The following is a 20,131-nucleotide window of genomic DNA, read 5'->3' as shown; positions in this document are numbered from 1 at the left end:
TTTTTAGAATACTAAATCCAAGATTTCATTGGCAAATTTTTTATACAACAAGCATGAAAGCATAATCTTCCTTATGGAAACCAGGTACTAAATTGTACCAAGAACTTAAACATAGTTAAATTTCAATTTCATTAAAAGTTCACAGAATTGCATCAATCTTTATTAATAATAGCTACTTTGTTGTTGTTATTAATGTGCCCTGAATGCTTACTAAATGCCAAGCACTGTTAAAAGTTCATTACATGTGTGTTGGAATAGCTAGAAGTAAATACCTGAAACTATCACACTCCAGCCCAGTAGTCTGAACTCCTGAAGACAATTGTATGACAATGTAGATTACAAGGGGTGACAATGTGATTATGAAAATCTTGTGGATCACACTCCCTTTATTTAGTGTATGGATGGATGAGTAGAAAAATGGGACAAAAACTAAATGGGATGAGGGGGATGGGATGGGGGTATGATTTGTGTGTTCTTTTTTACTTTCATTTTTTATTGTTATTCTGATTCTTTTTGGTGTAAGGAAAATGTTCAAAAATAGATTAGGGTGATGAATGCATAACTGTATGATGGTACTGTGAACAGTTGATTGTATACCATGGATGATTATATGGTGTGTGAATGTATTTCAATAAAACTGAATTTAATTTAAAAAAAAGTTTATAACGTATTTACTTACATAATCTTCACAACATTGAGGTCAGATAATATTATCCCCATTTTGTGCATGAGTAAATTGAGGCAGGATTAATAACCTAAGGTTGCACAGATATTGACTAAGATGCTTTACTCCCTCTGGCTATAAAAGCATACTCTATCTCCATAATGAATTATTGATTAAGCTTTAGACTATTAACTGATAGAATACTAAACAGCAACTTTTAGGGAGGAGATGGGATTGTATTTTATAGGTAAATTAAACATTAATGTTTAAGATAAAAGTTATGCTAACTGGCTGTATTTTCACTGAAAAAACAAAGTATTGATTCTGAGTATGCATGTGCATGTCTAATAACCAGTGCTTACAGCTCCTTGACAGCTTCCTTGAACCAGATTAGAATTGTTCAGTTTTCAGTTTTCAAAGTTAGTCATGCCTACACTGCTGAAGTTAAAGACTTGACTGTACTTAAGAACACAACCAGTATATACGGAACCTTATAGACTGCGTAAGTGAAATGCAGAAGTCAGGCCAATCAATTTGGCTGTTACTAAATACCTGCTGTATAATCAGTACTGAGCTAGGTGATGTGAAGTTATCATGCATTGAGTATGTCTCAAAAGTTTAGAAAGCATTTATACATATATTTTCTCAATTTATCATCACAGCAGCCTTGGGAGATAAGCAAGATATTTTTATTTCCCTTTCTCTGTAGATAAGAAACTTGAGAGTCAGCAATGTTAAATAACATAACTTGCCTAAATTCACTCAGCTAGCAGATAAAGTTTAGATGTGCTCTCTAGTTCTCTGCCCACCACCACATTGCCTCCCCTTCAGACGAATAATTTAGCTAGGAGGAAAGGGTATTATTGATTAACCTCCCAGTCACTTCAGTAATTGAGTGGTAAAAATGAGTTTAGAGATGGGAGCTATAGTGACTCCTGGAGAAATTAGCACAGAACTCCAGAAGGAGCTTAGAATTGAGATACACTGGATATGGGTTTGCTTGCCTTTTGAGAGGGAAAGAGAAGAACTCGGAATGCAGAGTAGATTAACAAGAAAAACCAGGGGGAAAGGAAACTAAAAAATAAGTGTTAGCTGTACCAAAGAAGATGTGAATGAGGATTTAAAAATAGAATCAATTTCTTTTTCTAATCGTCCGTGCATTAAATATTAAATTTCAAGTAGAAATATTTTATTTCCTAGAATATTTTTCGTGAGTCATGGAGTAATAAAAATGGGAAAATCAAAGTAGATGTCAGGGTAAACATGTGATCCTTACCATTATCCCAGTGAACAATCTATATAATTAGCTAAAATGTTAAAATGTGGAGTTTGAATCACCTGGTTCACATTCAGTCATTACCACTACACAGTTATGTGACTTGGGGCAAATAACTTAATTTCCCTAAACTTTAATTTCTTCCTTTGTGAAACAAGTAATACCTTCTTTATGGAATTTGAGGGGTTTAAATGGGATTAAATGTAATATGTACATTAAATACTTAGCCCGTGTTACTGTTAAACCACAATCATGTAATTATTCCTAATGTTAAAAAAAAAAGTCTCTAAAGTGGCCATTGACCAGAACTGTATTCCAAACCAGATTTCTAGTCAAATGAGGAAAATACATTCCTATTTTTTTTTTTTTTGGTTTTATTTTTTTATTATTATTTTTTTTAATCTTCATTTTATTGAGATATATTCACTTACCACGCAGTCATACAAAACAAATCATACATTCAATTGTTCACAGTACCATTACATAGTTGTACATTCATCACCTAAATCAATCCCTGACACCTTCATTAGCACACACACAAAAATAATAAGAATAATAATTAAAGTGAAAAAGAGCAATTGAAGTAAAAAAGAACACTGGGTACCTTTGTCTGTTTGTTTGTTTGTTCCCTTCCCCTATTTTTCTACTCATCCATCCATAAACTAGACAAAGTGGAGTGTGGTCCTTATGGTTTTCCCAGTCCCATTGTCACCCCTCATAAGCTACATTTTTATACAATTGTCTTCGAGATTCATGGGTTCTGGGTTGTAGTTTGATAGTTTCAGGTATCCACCACCAGCTACCCCAATTCTTTAGAACCTAAAAAGGGTCGTCTAAATTGTGCATAAGAGTGCCCACCAGAGTGACCTCTCGGCTCCTTTTGGAATCTCTCTTCTACTGAAGATTATTTGATTTCCTTTCACATCCCCCTTTTGGTCAAGAAGATGTTCTCCATCCCACGATCCCATGTCTACATTCCTCCCCGGGAGTCATATTCCACGTTGCCAGGGAGATTCACTCCCCTGGGTGTCTGTTCCCACGTAGGGGGGAGGGCAGTGATTTCACCTTTCAAGTTGGCTTAGCTAGAGAGAGAGGGCCACATCTGAGCAACAAAGAGGCATTCGGGAGGAGGCTCTTAGGCACAATTATAGGGAGGCCTAGCCTCTCCTTTGCAGCAACCGTCTTCCCAAGGGTAAAACCTATGGCAGAGGGCTCAACCCATCAAACCACCAGCTCCCTATGTCTGTGGTCATGTTAGCAACCATTGAGGTGGGGTAGGCCAATACCCCTGCATTCTCCACAGGCTCCTCAAGGGGGCACTACATATTTTTTTCCTTGTTTTTTTTTTTTTTAAACCTTTTTTTCCTTTTTAAATCAACTGTATGGAAAAACAAAAATTAAAAAAAAACAAAAAACAAAAAAGAAAAACATACAATAAAAGAACATTTCAAAGAGACCATAACAAGGGAGTAAGAAAAAGACAACTAACGTAAGATAACTGCTTTACTTCCCACCTGTTCCTACTTTACCCCAAGAAAGTTACATAATATAGCAACATTTCTGTGAACTTGTTCCTACTATATCCATCAGAAATTAACAGACCATAGTCATTCCTGGGCATCCCCAGAACGTTAAATAGCATATCTGTTCTTCTTGGATTACTGTTCCCCCTTCCTTAATTGCTCTCTATTGCTAGTTCCCCTACATTCTACATTATAAACCATTCGTTTTACATTTTTCAAAGTTCACATTAGTGGTAGCATATAATATTTCTCTTTCTGTGCCTGGCTTATTTCGCTCAGCATTATGTCTTCAAGATTCATAAATGTTGTCATATGTTTCACGAGATCGTTCCTTCTTACTGCCGTGTAGTATTCCATCGTGTGTATATACCACATTTTATTTATCCACTCATCTGTTGAAGGACATTTGGGTTGTTTCCATCTCTTGGCAATTGTGAATAATGCTGCTATGAACATGGGCGTGCAGATATCTGTTCATGTCACTGCTTTCAGATCTTCCGGGTATATACCGAGAAGTGCAATCGCTGGATCGAATGGTAACTCTATTTCTAGTTTTCTAAGGAACTGCCAGACTGACTTCCAGAGTGGCTGAACCAGTATACAGTCCCACCAACAATGAATAAGAGTTCCAATTTCTCCACATCCCCTCCAGCATTTGTAGTTTCCTGTTTGTTTAATGGCAGCCACTCTAATAGGTGTTAGATGGTATCTCATTGTGGTCTTAATTTGCATCTCTCTAATAGCTAGTTAAGCTGAACATTTTTTCATGTGTTTGTTGGCCATTTGTATTTCGTCTTCAGAGAACTGTCTTTTCATATCTTTTGCCCATTTTATAATTGGGCTGTCTGTACTATTGTCATTGAGTTGTAGGATTTCTTTATATATGCAAGATATCAATCTTTTGTCAGATACATGGTTTCCAAAAATTTTTTCCCATTGAGTTGGCTGCCTCTTTACCTTTTTGAGAAATTCCTTTGAGGTGCAGAAACTTCTAAGCTTGAGGAGTTCCCATTTATCTATTTTTTCTTTTGTTGCTTGTGCTTTGGGTATAAAGTCTAGGAAGTGGCCGCCTAATACAAGGTCTTCAAGATGTTTTCCTACATTATCTTCTAGGAGTTTTATGGTACTTTCTTTTATACTGAGATCTTTGGTCCATTTTGAGTTAATTTTTGTGTAGTATGTGAGGTAGGGGTCCTCTTACATTCTTTTGGATATGGATATCCAACTCTCCCAGCCCCATTTGTTGAAAAGACCATTATGACTCAGTTCAGTGACTTTGGGGGCCTTATCAAAGATCAGTCGGCCATAGATCTGAGGGTCTATCTCTGAATTCTCAATTCAATTCCATTGATCTATATGTCTATCTTTGTGTCAGTACCATGCTGTTTTGACCACTGTGGCTTTCTAATAAGCTTCAGAGTCAGGGAGTGTAAGTCCTCCCACTTCGTTTTTCTTTTTTAGAGTGTCTTTAGCAATTCGAGGCATCTTCCCTTTCCAAATAAATTTGATAACTAGCTTTTCCAAGTCTGCAAAGTAGATTGTTGGAATTTTGATTGGGATTGCATTGAATCTGTAGATGAGTTTGGGTAGAATTGACATCTTAATGACATTTAGCCTTCCTATCCATGAACATGGAATATTTTTCCATCTTTTAAGGTCCCCTTCTATTTCTTTTAGTAGAGTTATGTAGTTTTCTTTGTATACGTCTTTTACATCTTTGGTTAAGTTGATTCCTAGGTACTTGATTTTTTTAGTTGCTATTGAAAATGGTATCTTTTTCTTGAGTGTCTCTTCAGTTTGTTCATTTCTAGCATATAGAAACATTACTGACTTATGTGCATTAATCTTGTATCCCGCTACTTTGCTAAATTTGTTTATTAGCTCTAGTAGCTGTATCGTCGATTTCTCAGGGTTTTCCAGATGTAAGATCATATCATCTGCAAACAATGACAGTTTTACTTCTTCTTTTCCAATTTGGATGCCTTTTATTGCTTTGTCTTGCCGGATTGCCCTGGCTAGCACTTCCAGCACAATGTTGAATAACAGTGGTGACAGCGGGCATCCTTGTCTTGTTCCTGATCTTAGAGGGAAGGCTTTCAGTCTCTCACCATTGAGTACTATGCTGGCTGTGGGTTTTTCATATATGCTCTTTATCATATTGAGGAAGTTTCCTTCAATTCCTACCTTTTGAAGTTTTTTTCTCAAAAAGGGATGTTGGATTTTGTCAAATGCTTTTTCAGCATCTATTGAGATGATCATTTGATTTTTCCCTTTTGAATTTTTAATGTGTTGTAATACATTGATTGATTTTCTTATGTTGAACCATCCTTGCATGCCTGGAATGAACCCCACTTGGTCATGGTGTATGATTTTTTTAATGTGTCTCTGGATTCGATTTGCAAGTATTTTGTTGAGGATTTTTGCATCTATATTCATTAGGGAGATTGGCCGGTAGTTTTCCTTTTTTGTAGCATCTTTGCCTGGTTTTGGTATTAGATTGATGTTAGCTTCATAAAATGAGTTAGGTAGTGTTCCATTTTCTTCAATGTTTTGAAAGAGTTTGAGTAAGATTGGTGTCAGTTCTTTCTGGAAAGTTTGGTAGAATTCCCCTGTGAAGCCATCTGGCCCTGGGCATTTATTTGTGGGAAGATTTTTGATGACTGATTGGATCTCTTTGCTTGTGATGGGTTGGTTGAGGTCTTCTATTTTTTCTCTGGTCAGTCTAGGGTGTTCATATGTTTCCAGGAATTTGTCCATTTCCTCTACATTATCCAGTTGGTTGCCATACAGTTGTTCATAGTATCCTCTTATAATTTTTTTAATTTCTTCAGGATCTGCAGTTATGTCACCTTTTTCATTCATTATTTTGTTTATATGGGTCTCCTCTCTTTTTGATTTTGTCAGTCTAGGTAGGGGCTTGTCAATCTTGTTGATCTTCTCAAAGAACCAACTTTTGGTGATATTTATCCTCTCTATTGTTTTTTTGTTCTCTATGTCATTTATTTCTGCTTTAATCCTTGTTATTTCTTTTCTTCTACTTGGTTTAGGATTGGTTTGCTGTTCATTTTCTAGCTTCTTCAGTTGATCCATTAGTTCTTTGATTTTGGCTCTTTCTTCCTTTTTAATATATGCGTTTAGTGCTATAAATTTCCCGCTCAGCACTGCTTTTGCTGCATCCCATAGGTTTTGGTATGTTGTGTTCTCATTTTCATTTGTCTCTATATATTTAGCAATTTCTCTTGCTATTTCTTCTTTAACCACTGATTGTTTAGGAGTGTGTTGTTTAACCTCCAGGTATTTGTGAATTTTCTAAGTCTCTGATGGTTACTGACTTCTAATTGTATTCCATTGTGGTCAGAGAATGTGCTTTGAATAATTTCAATCTTTTTAAATTTACTGAGGCTTGTTTTATGTCCCAGCATATGATCTATTCTGGAGAAAGTTCCGTGAGCACTATAGAAGTGTGTGTATCCTGGTGATTTGGGATGTAATGTTCTGTATATGTCTGTTAAATCTAGTTCATTTATCAGATTGTTTAGGTTTTCAATTTCCTTACTGGTCCTCTGTCTGGTTGATCTATCTATAGGTGAGAGTGATGTGTTGAAGTCTCCCACAATTATTGTGGAAACATCAATTGCTTCCTTTAGTTTTGCCAGTGTTTCTCTCATGTATTTTGTGGCACCTTGATTGGGTGCATAGACATTTATGATTTTTATTTCTTCTTGTTGAATTGCCCCTTTTATTAGTATGTAGTGGCCTTCTTTGTCTCTCAAAACATCCCTGCATTTAAAGTCTGTTTTATCTGAGATTAATATTGCTACACCTGCTTTCCTTTGGCTGTAGCTTGCATGAAATATTTTTTCCCATCCTTTCACTTTCAGTTTCTTTGTGTCCCTGTGTCTAAGATGAGTCTCTTGTATGCAACATATTGATGGTTCATATTTTTTGATCCATTCTGCAAATCTATATCTTTTAATTGGGGAGTTTAATCCATTTACATTCAATGTTATAACCGTGAAGGCATTTCTTGAGTCAGCCATCTTATCCTTTGGTTTATGTTTGTCATATATATTTCTCCCCTCTCTCTATTAATATCGTTTATTGTACCCATACTGAATCTCTTTAGTACTGAACCTTTCTCCAAGTCTCTCTGTCCTTTCTTTGTTTCTCTGTCTGTAGGGCTCCCTTTAGTATCTCCAGTAGGGCAGATCTCTTGTTAGCAAATTCTCTCAGCATTTGTTTGTCTGTGAAAAATTTAAGCTCTCCCTCAAATTTGAAGGAGAGCTTTGCTGGATAAAGTATTCTTGGTTGGAAATTTTTCTCACTTAGAATTTTAAATATATCATGTCACTGCCTTTTGCCTGCATGGTGGCTGCTGAGTAGTCACTACTTAGTCTTATGCTGTTTCCTTTGTATGTGGTGAATTGCTTTTCTCTTGTTGCTTTCAGAACTTGCTCCTTCTCTTCTGTGTTTGACAGTGTGATCAGAATATGTCTCGGAGTGGGTTTATTTGGATTTGTTCTATTTGGAGTTCGCTGAGCATTTATGATTTGTGTATTTATGTTGTTTAGAAGATTTGGGAAGTTTTCCCCAACAATTTCTTTGAATACTCTTCCTAGACCTCTACCCTTTTCTTCCCCTTCTGGAACACCAATGAGTCTTATATTAGGACGTTTTATATTATCTATCATATCCCTGAGGTCTGTTTCGATTTTTTCAATTTTTTTCCCCATTCTTTCTTTTATGCTTTCATTTTCCATTCTGTCATCTTCCAGGTCACTGATTCGTTGTTCAACTGCCTCTAGTCTTGTACTATGAGTGTCCAGAATCTTTTTAATGCGGTCAGCAGTTTCTTTAATTTCCATAAGATCATCTATTTTTTTATTTAGTCTTGCAATGTCTTCTTTATGCTCTTCTAGGGTCTTCTTGATATCCTTTGTATTCTGTACTATGGTCTCATTGTTCATCTTTAGTTCTTTGAGTAGCTGCTCTAGGTGCTGTGTCTCTTCTGATCTTTTGATTTGGGTGCTTGGGCTTGGGTTATCCATATCGTCTGGTTTTTTCATATGCTTTATAATTTTCTGTTGTTTTTGGCCTCTTGGCATTTGCTGAACTTGATAGGGTTCTTTTAGGATTTGTAGACCAATTGAAGTCCTTATCTCTAATTTATCAGATCTACAGCTTCGTGGAGTACACTTTATCTAACTAACCAGCAGGTGGCGTCCACGAGCCACCTGTTCTCCACAAGCCAGTTCTCCCCTGCTTTGCCTTTGTGGTGAGTTGGGGAGTGAGTCTTGTGGGGTCCAATTGGTGTAGCAAGCTTGCGTGTGTAGTTGGTGTTGCCAGCCCTGTATATGGGGCGTGTTTCTGGGCAGTCAGGGAGGGGGGGTGGCTCTAACAATCAAATCTCCCTGGTGATCCTGGAGTTTTAAAGCTGCTGCAATAGTCTAATCCTTCAGTTCAGTCCTGCCACAGTTTGTCTCTGCCACTGACCCACAAGTCCTTGGTATTGGCGTATGGCTCCTGAGACTTGCAAGTGGGTCCCTCTTCCAGGGCGTGCACCCTCTGGTCCTCTGTTGAGGGATGACTGTGCTATGTCACAGGTGAGTGCCGTCCCCCCAGGGCGGTTCTGGGCTGCTGGGCTGTGTAGGGAGGCTCCCAGTCTGCTGAAATGATGGCTGAATGGGGCTTTGTTAATTCACACTGCTCCACCTTCCCAACTCTGGGACAATCAGCTGAGGTTGCAGGGAAGGCTAATGTCCACGCCCAGTTTTGTGGAGTGTGCCTGTTATTTGAAGCACTTCCATCACACTGGGTTGTCTGGGGCAGCTCTGGGCTATGGGGCTGGCGATGGGCAGGAGTGTTTCCTGTCCACCAGGATGATGGCTGTGAGTGGACACCCCCCTTTTGTTGGGAAGTTGTGGTGTTTAGTGAAATTTCTCAGCCACTGGATTATTGCCTTTTGTCTCAGAGCTCTCTTATTTCTGCTCTTGTCTTGACCTGCCCAAATTGCAAGTCTTTGAAGCTTTCTGTATTGGGCTTCTTAGAGTAATTGTTTTAGAAAAATAAAAAAGGATTAAAAAAAAAAAGGGGCCCTCCTCACAGATCTAATGGGTTATTGAAATGCTAAGAGACAAAGCAATTAGGGCCATTAAGGAAAGTTCCACAGGGCAGAGAGATCAGCTTTTCTTCGGGATTTCCATATGAGCCTGAGGGCCTGAGCTCTGCCTTTCCCCTTTCTGTGTTCACCAGAACTCCAAAAATCTTCTGCTTTTATTTTGGAGTTTTTCGTGCTGTTTTTTGTCTATGTGTGTCTCCTCTCTGCTGGGCTGGCTGCTTTCAGATTCTCTGGTGTCTGGTCTCAGTCTATCTATGGTTGGAGTTTGGATCAGTAGAATGAGTTTCCGATAAGGGCTGCCACTGCAGTTCTCCCTTCTCCTCCCCGAAGCCGACAGCCCCTCCTCCCAGGGGACTGAGCCTGGCAGGGAGGGGCGCGGGTCCCCTGGCCACAAAAACTTACAGATTCGCTGCTCTCAGCAGTTCGACGTGTTCATGAGTGTTGTATGAAGTATGCCCAAAGTCAGATTGCTCTGTGGTGTCCAGTCCACACAGTTCCTGGCTTTCTACCTACTTTTCTGGAGGAGTAACTAAAACATACAGCTCACCAGTCCGCCATCTTGCCCCGCCTCATACATTCCTATTGAAACCAGAAAGTTATTTCCTGCGCTTGAACTATGTGATCGTTAGATTCATGTGTCAACGTGGCCAGGTGATGGTGTCCAGGTTTCTGGTCAAGCAAGCACTGGCTTAACCATTACTGCAAGAACATTTGTGGCTAGTTAATAAAGCAGAAGGCTGGATTATTAAATCGTCTGTCAGTTGTCTGCACCTGTGATTGATTACATCAACGAAGGGCATGTCTTCCGCAATAAAGGAATTCAGTCAGCTTGATTTAATCCAATCAGTTGAAGATTTTTTAAGGGAGAAAGAGAGGACCTTGACTTCTTCGGCTAGCCAGTGTCTTCTGAGAACTTTATCCAGTACCTTCATTGGAGTTGCCAGTTTGCTGCCTGCCTTACAGGATTTGGACTCGTGCATCCTGCTCTATGGAATTTGGACTCATGCATCCTGCCCTATGGAATTTGGACCTATGCATCCCCACAGTTGCATGAGGCACTTTTATCAAATCTAATATTTGAAGTTATCTCTTGTTGGTTCTGTTTCCCTAGAGAACCCTAACTAATACAGTTTGGTACCGAGAGTAATTTTTGAGAAACAGAATCTTACAATGGGCTTTTCCAATTGATTTTCTACTCTGATTATATTCAAAGGCACTAATGACTCCATTTCCAGTAATCAAGATGGCCCTGGCATGAGTTGGCAATGGAGATACACAAAATATCACCATTTGATTCTCGTAATCATACTCGTATATGAAGCAAGGCTCTGGGTGACAGTGTTTTTGACATCATAACAGAGTTTTGAAGAGTTAGGAGATATAAGGATGTTGGCTGGTTGCTCTTAGAGATACTGGATAAAGTTATAAGAGAAAGGATGAGTTAAAGGCTTCAAATTTGAAACTTAAGTGACGTATGACAGATGGAAAGGTTTTTATGTGTGCCCTGAAAGAAATCTTATTTTCTGTGGCCACAGACTTGAGATTTCTGAAAATCAGACTAAGGGTCTCATTGTGCAAGTAGCAGATTTACAATGTAAACTAAAATCTCAACCTCACAGGGTGTCTGATGTTAAAGTAAAGGCATTAATTGGAAAAGAATGGGATCCTGAAACTTGGGATGGGGGCATATGGATTGATAATAATGGCAAGTGAGGACATTGGAACCCTGGATTCTGCTGAGTCTTTGCTAGATATACCTGTAATTGATTGCCCTGAGGAAACAGCCCTCCCCCACCTCCAGTCTGCTCTGAGAATACAGCTACCCAGTCTCCAGCCTGCTTTGAGGAAACTGTTTCCTGACCTCCAGTGTGCCCTAAGGAGCCTGGCATCCAACCCCCACCTAAAGAGATTAACCCTTCAGTGCCTGCTAAACCTATAATCACCTCCCCTGAGGAGGCATCCCTCATACCTCTGTCTGGAGAGATTAATCCTGTTTCATGAGATGAAACTGCATTGGAATTTCTTGAGGTAAATGGCTTGAGGGATACTTCTAATTGTTTTCATGACCCACCCCCACCACCGGTCTTTGCCTCAAGACCTATAACTAGACTAAAGCCAGAACAGGCCCCAAAGGGTGAGGTACAAAGTGTGACCCATGAGGAATTACGCTATAGTCCAAAAGAACTGCATGAGTTTTCCAATTTATATGAACAGAAATCAGGGGAATATGTGTGGAAATGGATATTAAGGGTGTAGGATAATGGTGGAGGGACTATAATGTTGGATCAGGCTGAATTTATTGAAATGGGCCCACCAAGCAGAGATTCTGCATTCAGTGTTGTAGCTCAAGGGCTTAGAAAGGGCATTAACAATTTGTTTGGGTAGTTGGCTGAAACATGATCAAAAGGTGGCTGACATTATCTCAGGCCGAAATGCCAGAACTGCCCAGTTTAATGTAGAGGAGGGGATTCAAAGGCTTAGAGAGATTGGAATGTTAGAGTGGATTTATCGTGGAAGACCTGCTCACACACCCCTGGAATGTCCAGAGGACACACCTTTTACCAGGACTGTGAGGAATAAATTTGTGAGACTAGCTCCATCATCCCTGAAGAGCTTTGTAGTTGCCCCTCTCTGTAGGTCAGATATTACTGTAGGAACTGCTGTCACTGAGCTGGAATCTTAAACACAATGGGAATAATCATCCTGAGTTGGCAGAAGCCATGTGGCAGCAGTTAATCACCAAAGACTAAGTGGGTGTGGCTACTATAATGGACAGCAGGCTCAAAGCAGTAATCAAAATAATCTGACTCTGGGGACTTATGGCATTGGCAAGTAGATCATGGAGTACCTAGAAGTAAAATAGATGGGCAGTCTACCAAATTCTTGTTTGATCTGTATACTCAGAAGAATTCTAGGTCAAGTGAATAAAAGTCTAACTTGAATTCCAAAAACAAAGTCACGGCCCCTTAATCAGTTCCTACAGTTGAGACAGTTTACTGGTCTAGAGCCCCTTGAATGAGGGGAAGGCCGGGTACCCTTGAGGAAGGACCCTGTTACAGTGCCAAAAATTTATACTGTGAATCTTCCTCCCAGCTTTCTGCATGAGGGACCTACGGCCTTTTACCAGGGTAACTGTGCATTGGGGGAAAGGAAATGACAAGATATTTCAGGGGTTATTAGACACTAGTTCAGAAGTGACATTAATTCTGGAAGACCCAAAATGTCACTCTGGTCCACCAGTCAGAGAAGGAGCTTATGGAGGTAGGTGATCAGTGAGGTTTTAGCTCAGGTCCATCTTACCGTGGGTCTGGTGGGTCCCCAGACCCATTCTGTGGTTATTTCCCCAGTTCCAGAATACATAATTGGAATAGACATATTCAGCAACTGGCAAAATCCTCACATTGGTTCTCTGACTCATGGACTGAGGGCCATTATGGTAGGAAAGGCCAAGTGGAAGCCACTAGTACTGCCCCTGCCTAGCAGAATAGTAAATCAGAAGCAATACTGGATTCCTGGAGGGATTGCAGAAATTAATGCTACCCTTAAGGACTTGAAGGATGCAGGGATAATGGTTCCCATCACATCCCCATTCAACTCTCCTATTTGGCCTGTGCGGAAAACAGATGGGTCTTGGAAGATGATAGTAGATTTACCACAAGCTTAACCAGGTGGTGACTCCAATTGCAGCTGCTGTTCCAGATGTGGTATCATTGCTTGAGTAAATCAGCACATTCTCTGGTAGCTGGTATGCAGCTATTGATCTGACAAATGCTTTTTTCTCAACAACTGTTAGTAAGGACCACCAGAAACAGTTTGCATTCAGCTGGCAAGGCCAGCAGTATGCTTTCACTGTCCTGCCTCAGAGTTATATCAGCTCTCCAGCCCTATGTCATAATATTGTCCGCAGGGAACTTGATCGTTTATCCCTCCCACAAGACATCACACTGATCCATTATATTGATGATATCATGTTGATTGGACCTAGTGAGCAAGAAGTAGCAACTCCTCTAGATTTGTTGGTAAGGCATTTGCATGTCAGGATGGGAGATAAATCTATCAAAAATACAGGGGCCTTCCACCTCAGTAAAATTTCTAGGTGTCCAGTGTTGTGGGGCATGTCAAGATATCTCTTCCAATGTGAAGGATAAGTATCTGGCCCCTCCTACTACCAAAAAAGAGGCACATCACCTAGTTGGCCTCTTTAAATTTTGGAAACAACATATCCTCACTTGGGTGTGCTGCTCTGGCCCATTTACCAAGTGACCAGAAAAGCTTCTAGTTTTGAGTGGGGACCAGACAAGGTGATGCTCTGTGACAGGTCCAGTCTGCTCTGCAAGCTGCTCTGCCGCTTGGACCATATGATCCAGCTGACACAATGGTGCTGGAAGTGTCAGTGGCGAATAGAGATGATGTTTGGAGCCTTTCGCAGGCTCCTATAGGAGAATCACAATGCAGGCCCTTAGGATTTTGGAGTAAAGCTTTACCATCCTCTGCAGATAACTACTCTTCATTTGAGAAACAGCTGTTGGCCTGCTATTGGGTCTTAGTGGAGACAGAATGCTTAACCATGGGCCACCAAGTTACCATGAGACCTGAGTTATCTATCATGAGCTGGGTGTTGTCTGACCTGCCAGGCCATAAAGTTGGGTGTGCACAGCAGCACTCCGTCATAAAATGAAAATGGTATATACAAGATAGGGCTTGAGTGGGTCCTAAAGGCACAAGTAAGTTACATGGGGAAGTGGCCCAAATGCCTATGGCCCCCACTCTTTCCACTTTCTCTTTCCCAGCCCACAGCCATGGTCTCTTGGGCATTCCTTACAATCAGTTGGCTGAGGAAGAGAAAACTCAGTCCTGGTTTACAGATCATTCTGCACGATATGCAGGCGCCACCCAAAAGTGGACAGCTGCAGCACTGCAGCCCCTTTCTGGGATGTCCCTGAAGGACAGTGGTGAGGAGAAATCCTCCCAGTGGGCGTAACTTTGAGCAATGCACCTGGTTGTCCATTTTGTTTGGAAGGAGAACTGGCCAAAGGTGTATTTGTATACTGATTCATGAGTGTCGCTAATGGTTTGGCTGGATGGTCAGGGACTTGGAAGGATCATGATTGGAAAATCAGTGACAAAGAAGTCTGGAGATAAGGTATGTGGATAGACCTTTCTGAGTTGGCAAAAACACAAAGATATTTGTGTCCCATGTGAATGCTCACCAGAGGGTGACTTCAGCAGAGGAAGATTTTAATAAAGTAGATAAGATGCCCCATTTGGTGGAAACAAGTCAACCTCTTTGCCCAGCCACTCCTGTGTTGCCCAGTGGGCTCATGAACAAAGTGGTCATGGTGGTAGGGATGGAGGTTATGCATGGACTCAACAACATGGACTTTCACTCTCCAAGGCCAACCTAGCTACATCCACTGCTGAGTACCCAATCTGCCAGCAGCAGAGATCCACACTCAGTCCCCAATATGGCACCATTCCCTGAAGTAATCAGCCTGCTACCTGGTGGCAGGTTGATTACATTGGACCACTTCTATCATAGAAGGGGCAGTGATTTGTTCTCACTGGAATAGACATACTCCGGTTGTGGGTTTGCCTTCCCTGCACATGGTGCTTCTGCCAAAACTAACATCCATGGACTTTTGGAATGCCTTATCCACCATCATGGTATTCCACACAGCGTTGCTTCTGACCAAGGAACCCACTTCACAGCAAATGAAGTGAGGGAATGGGCACATGCTCATGGAATTCTCTGGTCTTACCATGTTCCCCTTAATTCAGAGGCAGCTGGGTTGATAGAATTGTTAAGTGGACTTTTGAAGACTCAGTTATGGTGCCAACTAGCTGGCAATACCTTGCAAGGCCAGGGCAGTGTTCTCCAGGAGGCTATGTATGCTCTGAGTCAGCTTCCACTCTATGGGGCTGTTTCTCCCATAGCCAGGATTCACATGTCCAAGAATCAAGCGGTGGAAACAGAGTGGCACTACTCACTATCCTAGTGATCCACTAGGAAAATTTTTTATTCCTGTCCCTGCAACCTTAAGCTCTGATGGTCTTCAAGTCTTAGTTCCAAAAGGAGGAGTGCTTCCACCAGGAGACACAACAATAATTCCATTGAACTGGAAGTTAAGACTGCCATCTGGTCACTTTGGGCTTCTCATGCCTCTGAATCAAGAGGCAAGGAAGGGGATTACTTTACTGACTGGGGTGATTGATTCTGACTATCAAGGGGAAATAGCACTGCAATTACACAATGGAGGTAAAGAAGAGTTTTCCTGGAATACAGGAGATCCCCTAGGGCATCTCTTAGTTTTACCATGCCCTATGATTAGAGTCAATGGAAAACTGCAACAACCCAATCCAGGCAGGACTACCAATGGCCAAGAAATTTCAGGAATGAAGGTTTGGGTCACCCCACCAGGCAAGATCCAAGGCCAGCTGAAGTGCTTGCTGAGGGTAAAGGGAACATGGAATGGGTAATGGGAGAAGGTAGTGATAAATATGAAGTATGACCACATGACAAGTTACAGAAACGAGGACTATGAAGGCATGAAGATTTCCTCCTTGTTTTGTTATGAGTATTATTTAAGTTAAAGAAAATCAAGAGTCATTGTCACCCAAGGACTTGCACCCTATTCTAGAGAGACTTAGTGCATTTCTAGTTGTAGGCAGGACAACTTGGTATTGTTAGGTGAAATGTATGTCTGTTATTGTGCTTTACAGAGATAAGGTATGCTTTAAGGTGTTGTGTATAACTGTCAAGTTGACAAGGGGTGGACTGTGATGGTTAGGTTCATGTGTCAACTTGGCCAGGTGATGGTGTCTAGGTGTCTGGTCAGGCAAGCACTGGCCTGTTACTGCAAGGACATTTGTGGCTGTTGGATAAACCAAAAGGATGGTTTATTAAGTCATCAGTCAATTGACTGTACTTGGGACTGATTACATCAACAAAGGGCATGTCTTCTGCAATGAGAGAATTCAGTCAGCTGGATTTAATCCAATCGGTTGAATATGTTTTAAGGGAGAAAGAGGACCTTCACTTCTTCAGCTAGCCAGCGTCTCCTGAGGAATTCATCAGACATCTTCATCGGAGTTGCCTATTTGCTGCCCGCCCTATGGAATTTGGATTCGTGCATCTGCTCTACAGAATTTGGACTCATGCATCCTGCCCTACGGAATTTGGACTCACGCGTCCCCATAGTTGCGTGAAACACTTTTATAAAATTTTATATTTACAGTTATCTCGAGTTGGTTGTATTTCCCTAGAGAACCCTAACTAATACAGTGTATAAACTGTGACTTCCAGAGTCTAAGGTGATTAACTAGGTAATCCAAATTACCCAAATGGGAAGATTATGACCCATAGATTTAAGTAGACCTGAATTAAAATCCAAGCATTGGCATTTGCTAGCACCCTGATGTGATGGAACATTTCCTTTGGAGTTGGAAAAAAACTTAAATTCATATTCTAACTTTTCCACCTTGGACAATAACACATTTTGCCTCTCTAAGCCTGTTTTCCCATCAGTAAAATGGTAAAAATGATACTCTTTGCAGGATTTTTGGTTAAGGTTAGCACTAATATACATATTCTCCCAAGTACAGTACTTGATACATGGTAGTTCTCAATTGTTACCATTACTATAGGTAGCAACAAGTACCATTACTATAGGTAACATTAATAAGGATGTAACCTTTCTTAGCTTCACTTTTCTCATCACAAAGATAGGGCTATCTTTAAGAACAAAAGTCAGATGCAGCTCCCTTCCCCATAGTGTTGACACCCCCTTTCAATTTGGACAAGTTAGGGTGGTCACTGCCTAGACACACCTGAAGACTAAGAAAGTGATTAAATGAGAGGAAGAGATAGCAGTAGACAAGATAGGATTTAATAAAGGATTAAGAATACTGAAACTTTATATAAACGTGTATATGTTTAAATGTAATACCTTAGATGCTAGAGTATTAGAATAGCTAGAAGGAAATAACTGAAATTGTGGAACAGTAACCTATAACATTCTTTGAAATTTGTTCTGGAACTGTTCATTGAATTGTGCTTTGAAAGTCAGCACCTTTCTGTATATATCCTTTATTTCACAATAAGGAAAGAACTGAAACTGTGGAACTGTAACCCATAACATTTGTTGAAACTACCTAGGTAACTGCTTGCTGGGCTGTATTTTGAAAGTTAACACCTTTTGGTATATATGTTATATTTTACAATAATGGAAATAACTGAAATTGTGGAACAGTAACCCATAACATTCTTTAAAATTTGCTTTCTAACTACTTGTTAAATTGTACTTTAGAAGTTATCACTGTTATGTATTTATGTTAAAGTTCACAATTTTAAAAATGTGTAAAAAATACGGTTAATTCCTCAAAGGATTTTTGGGATTAAATGAAGTAATACACATCATGGGCAGATCTTCATTGTTTTCTTCATAATTTTCTGATCTTCATTGTTCAGGATTATAGTTAAACATAACCTTCCATCTCCCATGAATTTTATCAGTAAGGGTAGTGAGCAAAATGATTTGTAATTCTGAAGACAGTGCTGTTGTTGTTAGTTCAATTAACAAATTCTGTAAACGGAATTTGGGGAAGCCTTATATAATACCGTTTGTGATTGAAACTTAGAATTTTGTGAGTTCACGCAGATTTTCTGATCTTCATTGTTCAGGATTATAGTAAAGTCCAGCACTTGGCTCTCCATGCATTCCATAATACAGAAGTGGAGGCTATGCAGGCAGAAAGTTGCTATCAGCTGGCTAGATCATTCCATGTTCAGGTAGGATAATTTTATAACTTCCCTAAATATTTAATAATATTTAAATATATAGTTTTTCAAGTCTTTTAAAAACTTTTGTGTATATTGTTGGTCTTGTTTTGTCTTCATTTTTTAGGAAGATTATGACCAAGCTTTCCAGTACTACTATCAAGCCACACAGTTTGCCTCATCCTCTTTTGTGCTGCCATTTTTTGGTTTGGGACAAATGTATATTTATCGAGGTGACAAAGAAAATGCATCTCAGTGCTTTGAGAAAGTTTTGAAAGCTTATCCTAATAATTATGAAACTATGAAAATTCTTGGCTCACTCTACGCTGCCTCAGAAGATCAAGAAAAACGAGATATTGCCAAGGTACATTTTTTTAAATTTTCACTATGTTCTTTTAGCTATCCCTAGGCTCTTATTCCATTCCTTATTTCTGGTTATTGCTAGTAGAGATATGACAGAAACAGTTTTGTTAGCAGACCTTGTTCCAGTTTAAGTAGGAAACAGGTTGAAATAGCCCCCTCTTTTTACTTTGACAGCTTATAGTTAGAATGCTTTAATATAATGATTTTTTTTTTATCCCAGGGCCATTTGAAGAAGGTCACGGAACAGTATCCTGATGATGTTGAAGCTTGGATTGAATTGGCACAAATCTTAGAGCAGACTGATATACAGGTATTTCATAATTTAGTAATGCCTTTCATCTACCTAATGTTTGTTTCACTTTTATTTTCATTTCATTTATACCTTATTCTGTTCACCATGAAAATACAGGGTGCCCTTTCAGCCTATGGAACAGCAACACGAATCCTTCAGGAGAAGGTACAGGCCGATGTACCCCCAGAGATTCTGAATAATGTGGGTGCCCTCCATTTTAGACTTGGAAACCTAGGGGAGGCAAAGGTGCGAAACAGAAATATTCCTTTCTCTTATACTTGATCAAGTTGAATGCACATCTTTTTTAGACTTACTAACTAAATTTTTAACAGTGTAATTTTCTTTTCTGTCTTATAGAAATATTTTTTGGCATCATTGGATCGTGCAAAGGCAGAAGCTGAGCATGATGAACATTATTATAATGCCATTTCTGTTACAACATCTTACAATTTAGCGAGGCTGTATGAGGCGATGTGTGAATTCCATGAAGCAGAAAAACTATATAAAAACATTTTACGGGAACATCCGAATTATGTTGACTGTAAGAATTTTAAACATTTTTTAATGAAATCAAGTTCCCATGACAGCATTTAAATTTTAGCCTGAAAAAAAAATCTTTCTTAGAACCAGTGTAAAAATATATTGACAGTTCTGATGTCTCCATGTCTTCAACACAAATTCGTGGCTTAAAAAAAGATATAGCGCCATTTAGCATTATGCTAGAAACTGAAAGAAACAACCAAAAACCAGTTAGACCGTATTTTATGTACTGTGCTTTCTTCAATATTAGGCTTTTAACAATACCTTGGCATATTTGATGATGGATTTTACTTTTGTACTATCCTGCTTTAAATTCATGTAAACATTTTTACAATGTTTATATAGTGAGAAAAAAGATTGTTTTTCCTTGAAACAGTTATTATTAAAAATGTCCTTGCTTGAGTTTTGGCATCCTAGACATTAAAACATATTGGAAAACTTTTAATTAAAAAATAATTTACATATAGTACTTTCTTTGAAAGTTGTTGATGTTTTGGCTCCAGTCAAATCAGGAGCTATTAACTTAGCCTCTATCATGCTATTATAGATAACAAACGTGGTGTAAAATAAATAAGATTC

General features: G+C 39.5%; 1 protein-coding gene across 2 annotated transcripts in view; it reads left to right on the top strand.

The window, feature by feature from the left end:
* Positions 1-20,131, top strand: part of CTR9 (CTR9 homolog, Paf1/RNA polymerase II complex component) — a 53,881-nt gene that overhangs the window by 11,094 nt on the left and 22,656 nt on the right. For both annotated transcript variants that reach the window (XM_037840158.1, XM_037840157.1), the window contains exons 8-12: positions 18,262-18,369; positions 18,485-18,721; positions 18,941-19,030; positions 19,130-19,258; positions 19,370-19,553. In XM_037840158.1, the coding sequence (XP_037696086.1) occupies positions 18,262-18,369; positions 18,485-18,721; positions 18,941-19,030; positions 19,130-19,258; positions 19,370-19,553 (748 nt within the window). The remainder of the gene's footprint in view (positions 1-18,261; positions 18,370-18,484; positions 18,722-18,940; positions 19,031-19,129; positions 19,259-19,369; positions 19,554-20,131) is intronic.

This window comes from Choloepus didactylus, chromosome 6 (genome assembly GCF_015220235.1).
Source record: "Choloepus didactylus isolate mChoDid1 chromosome 6, mChoDid1.pri, whole genome shotgun sequence".
NCBI lineage: Eukaryota > Metazoa > Chordata > Mammalia > Pilosa > Megalonychidae > Choloepus > Choloepus didactylus.
This window is presented reverse-complemented; position numbering and strand designations above follow the sequence as displayed.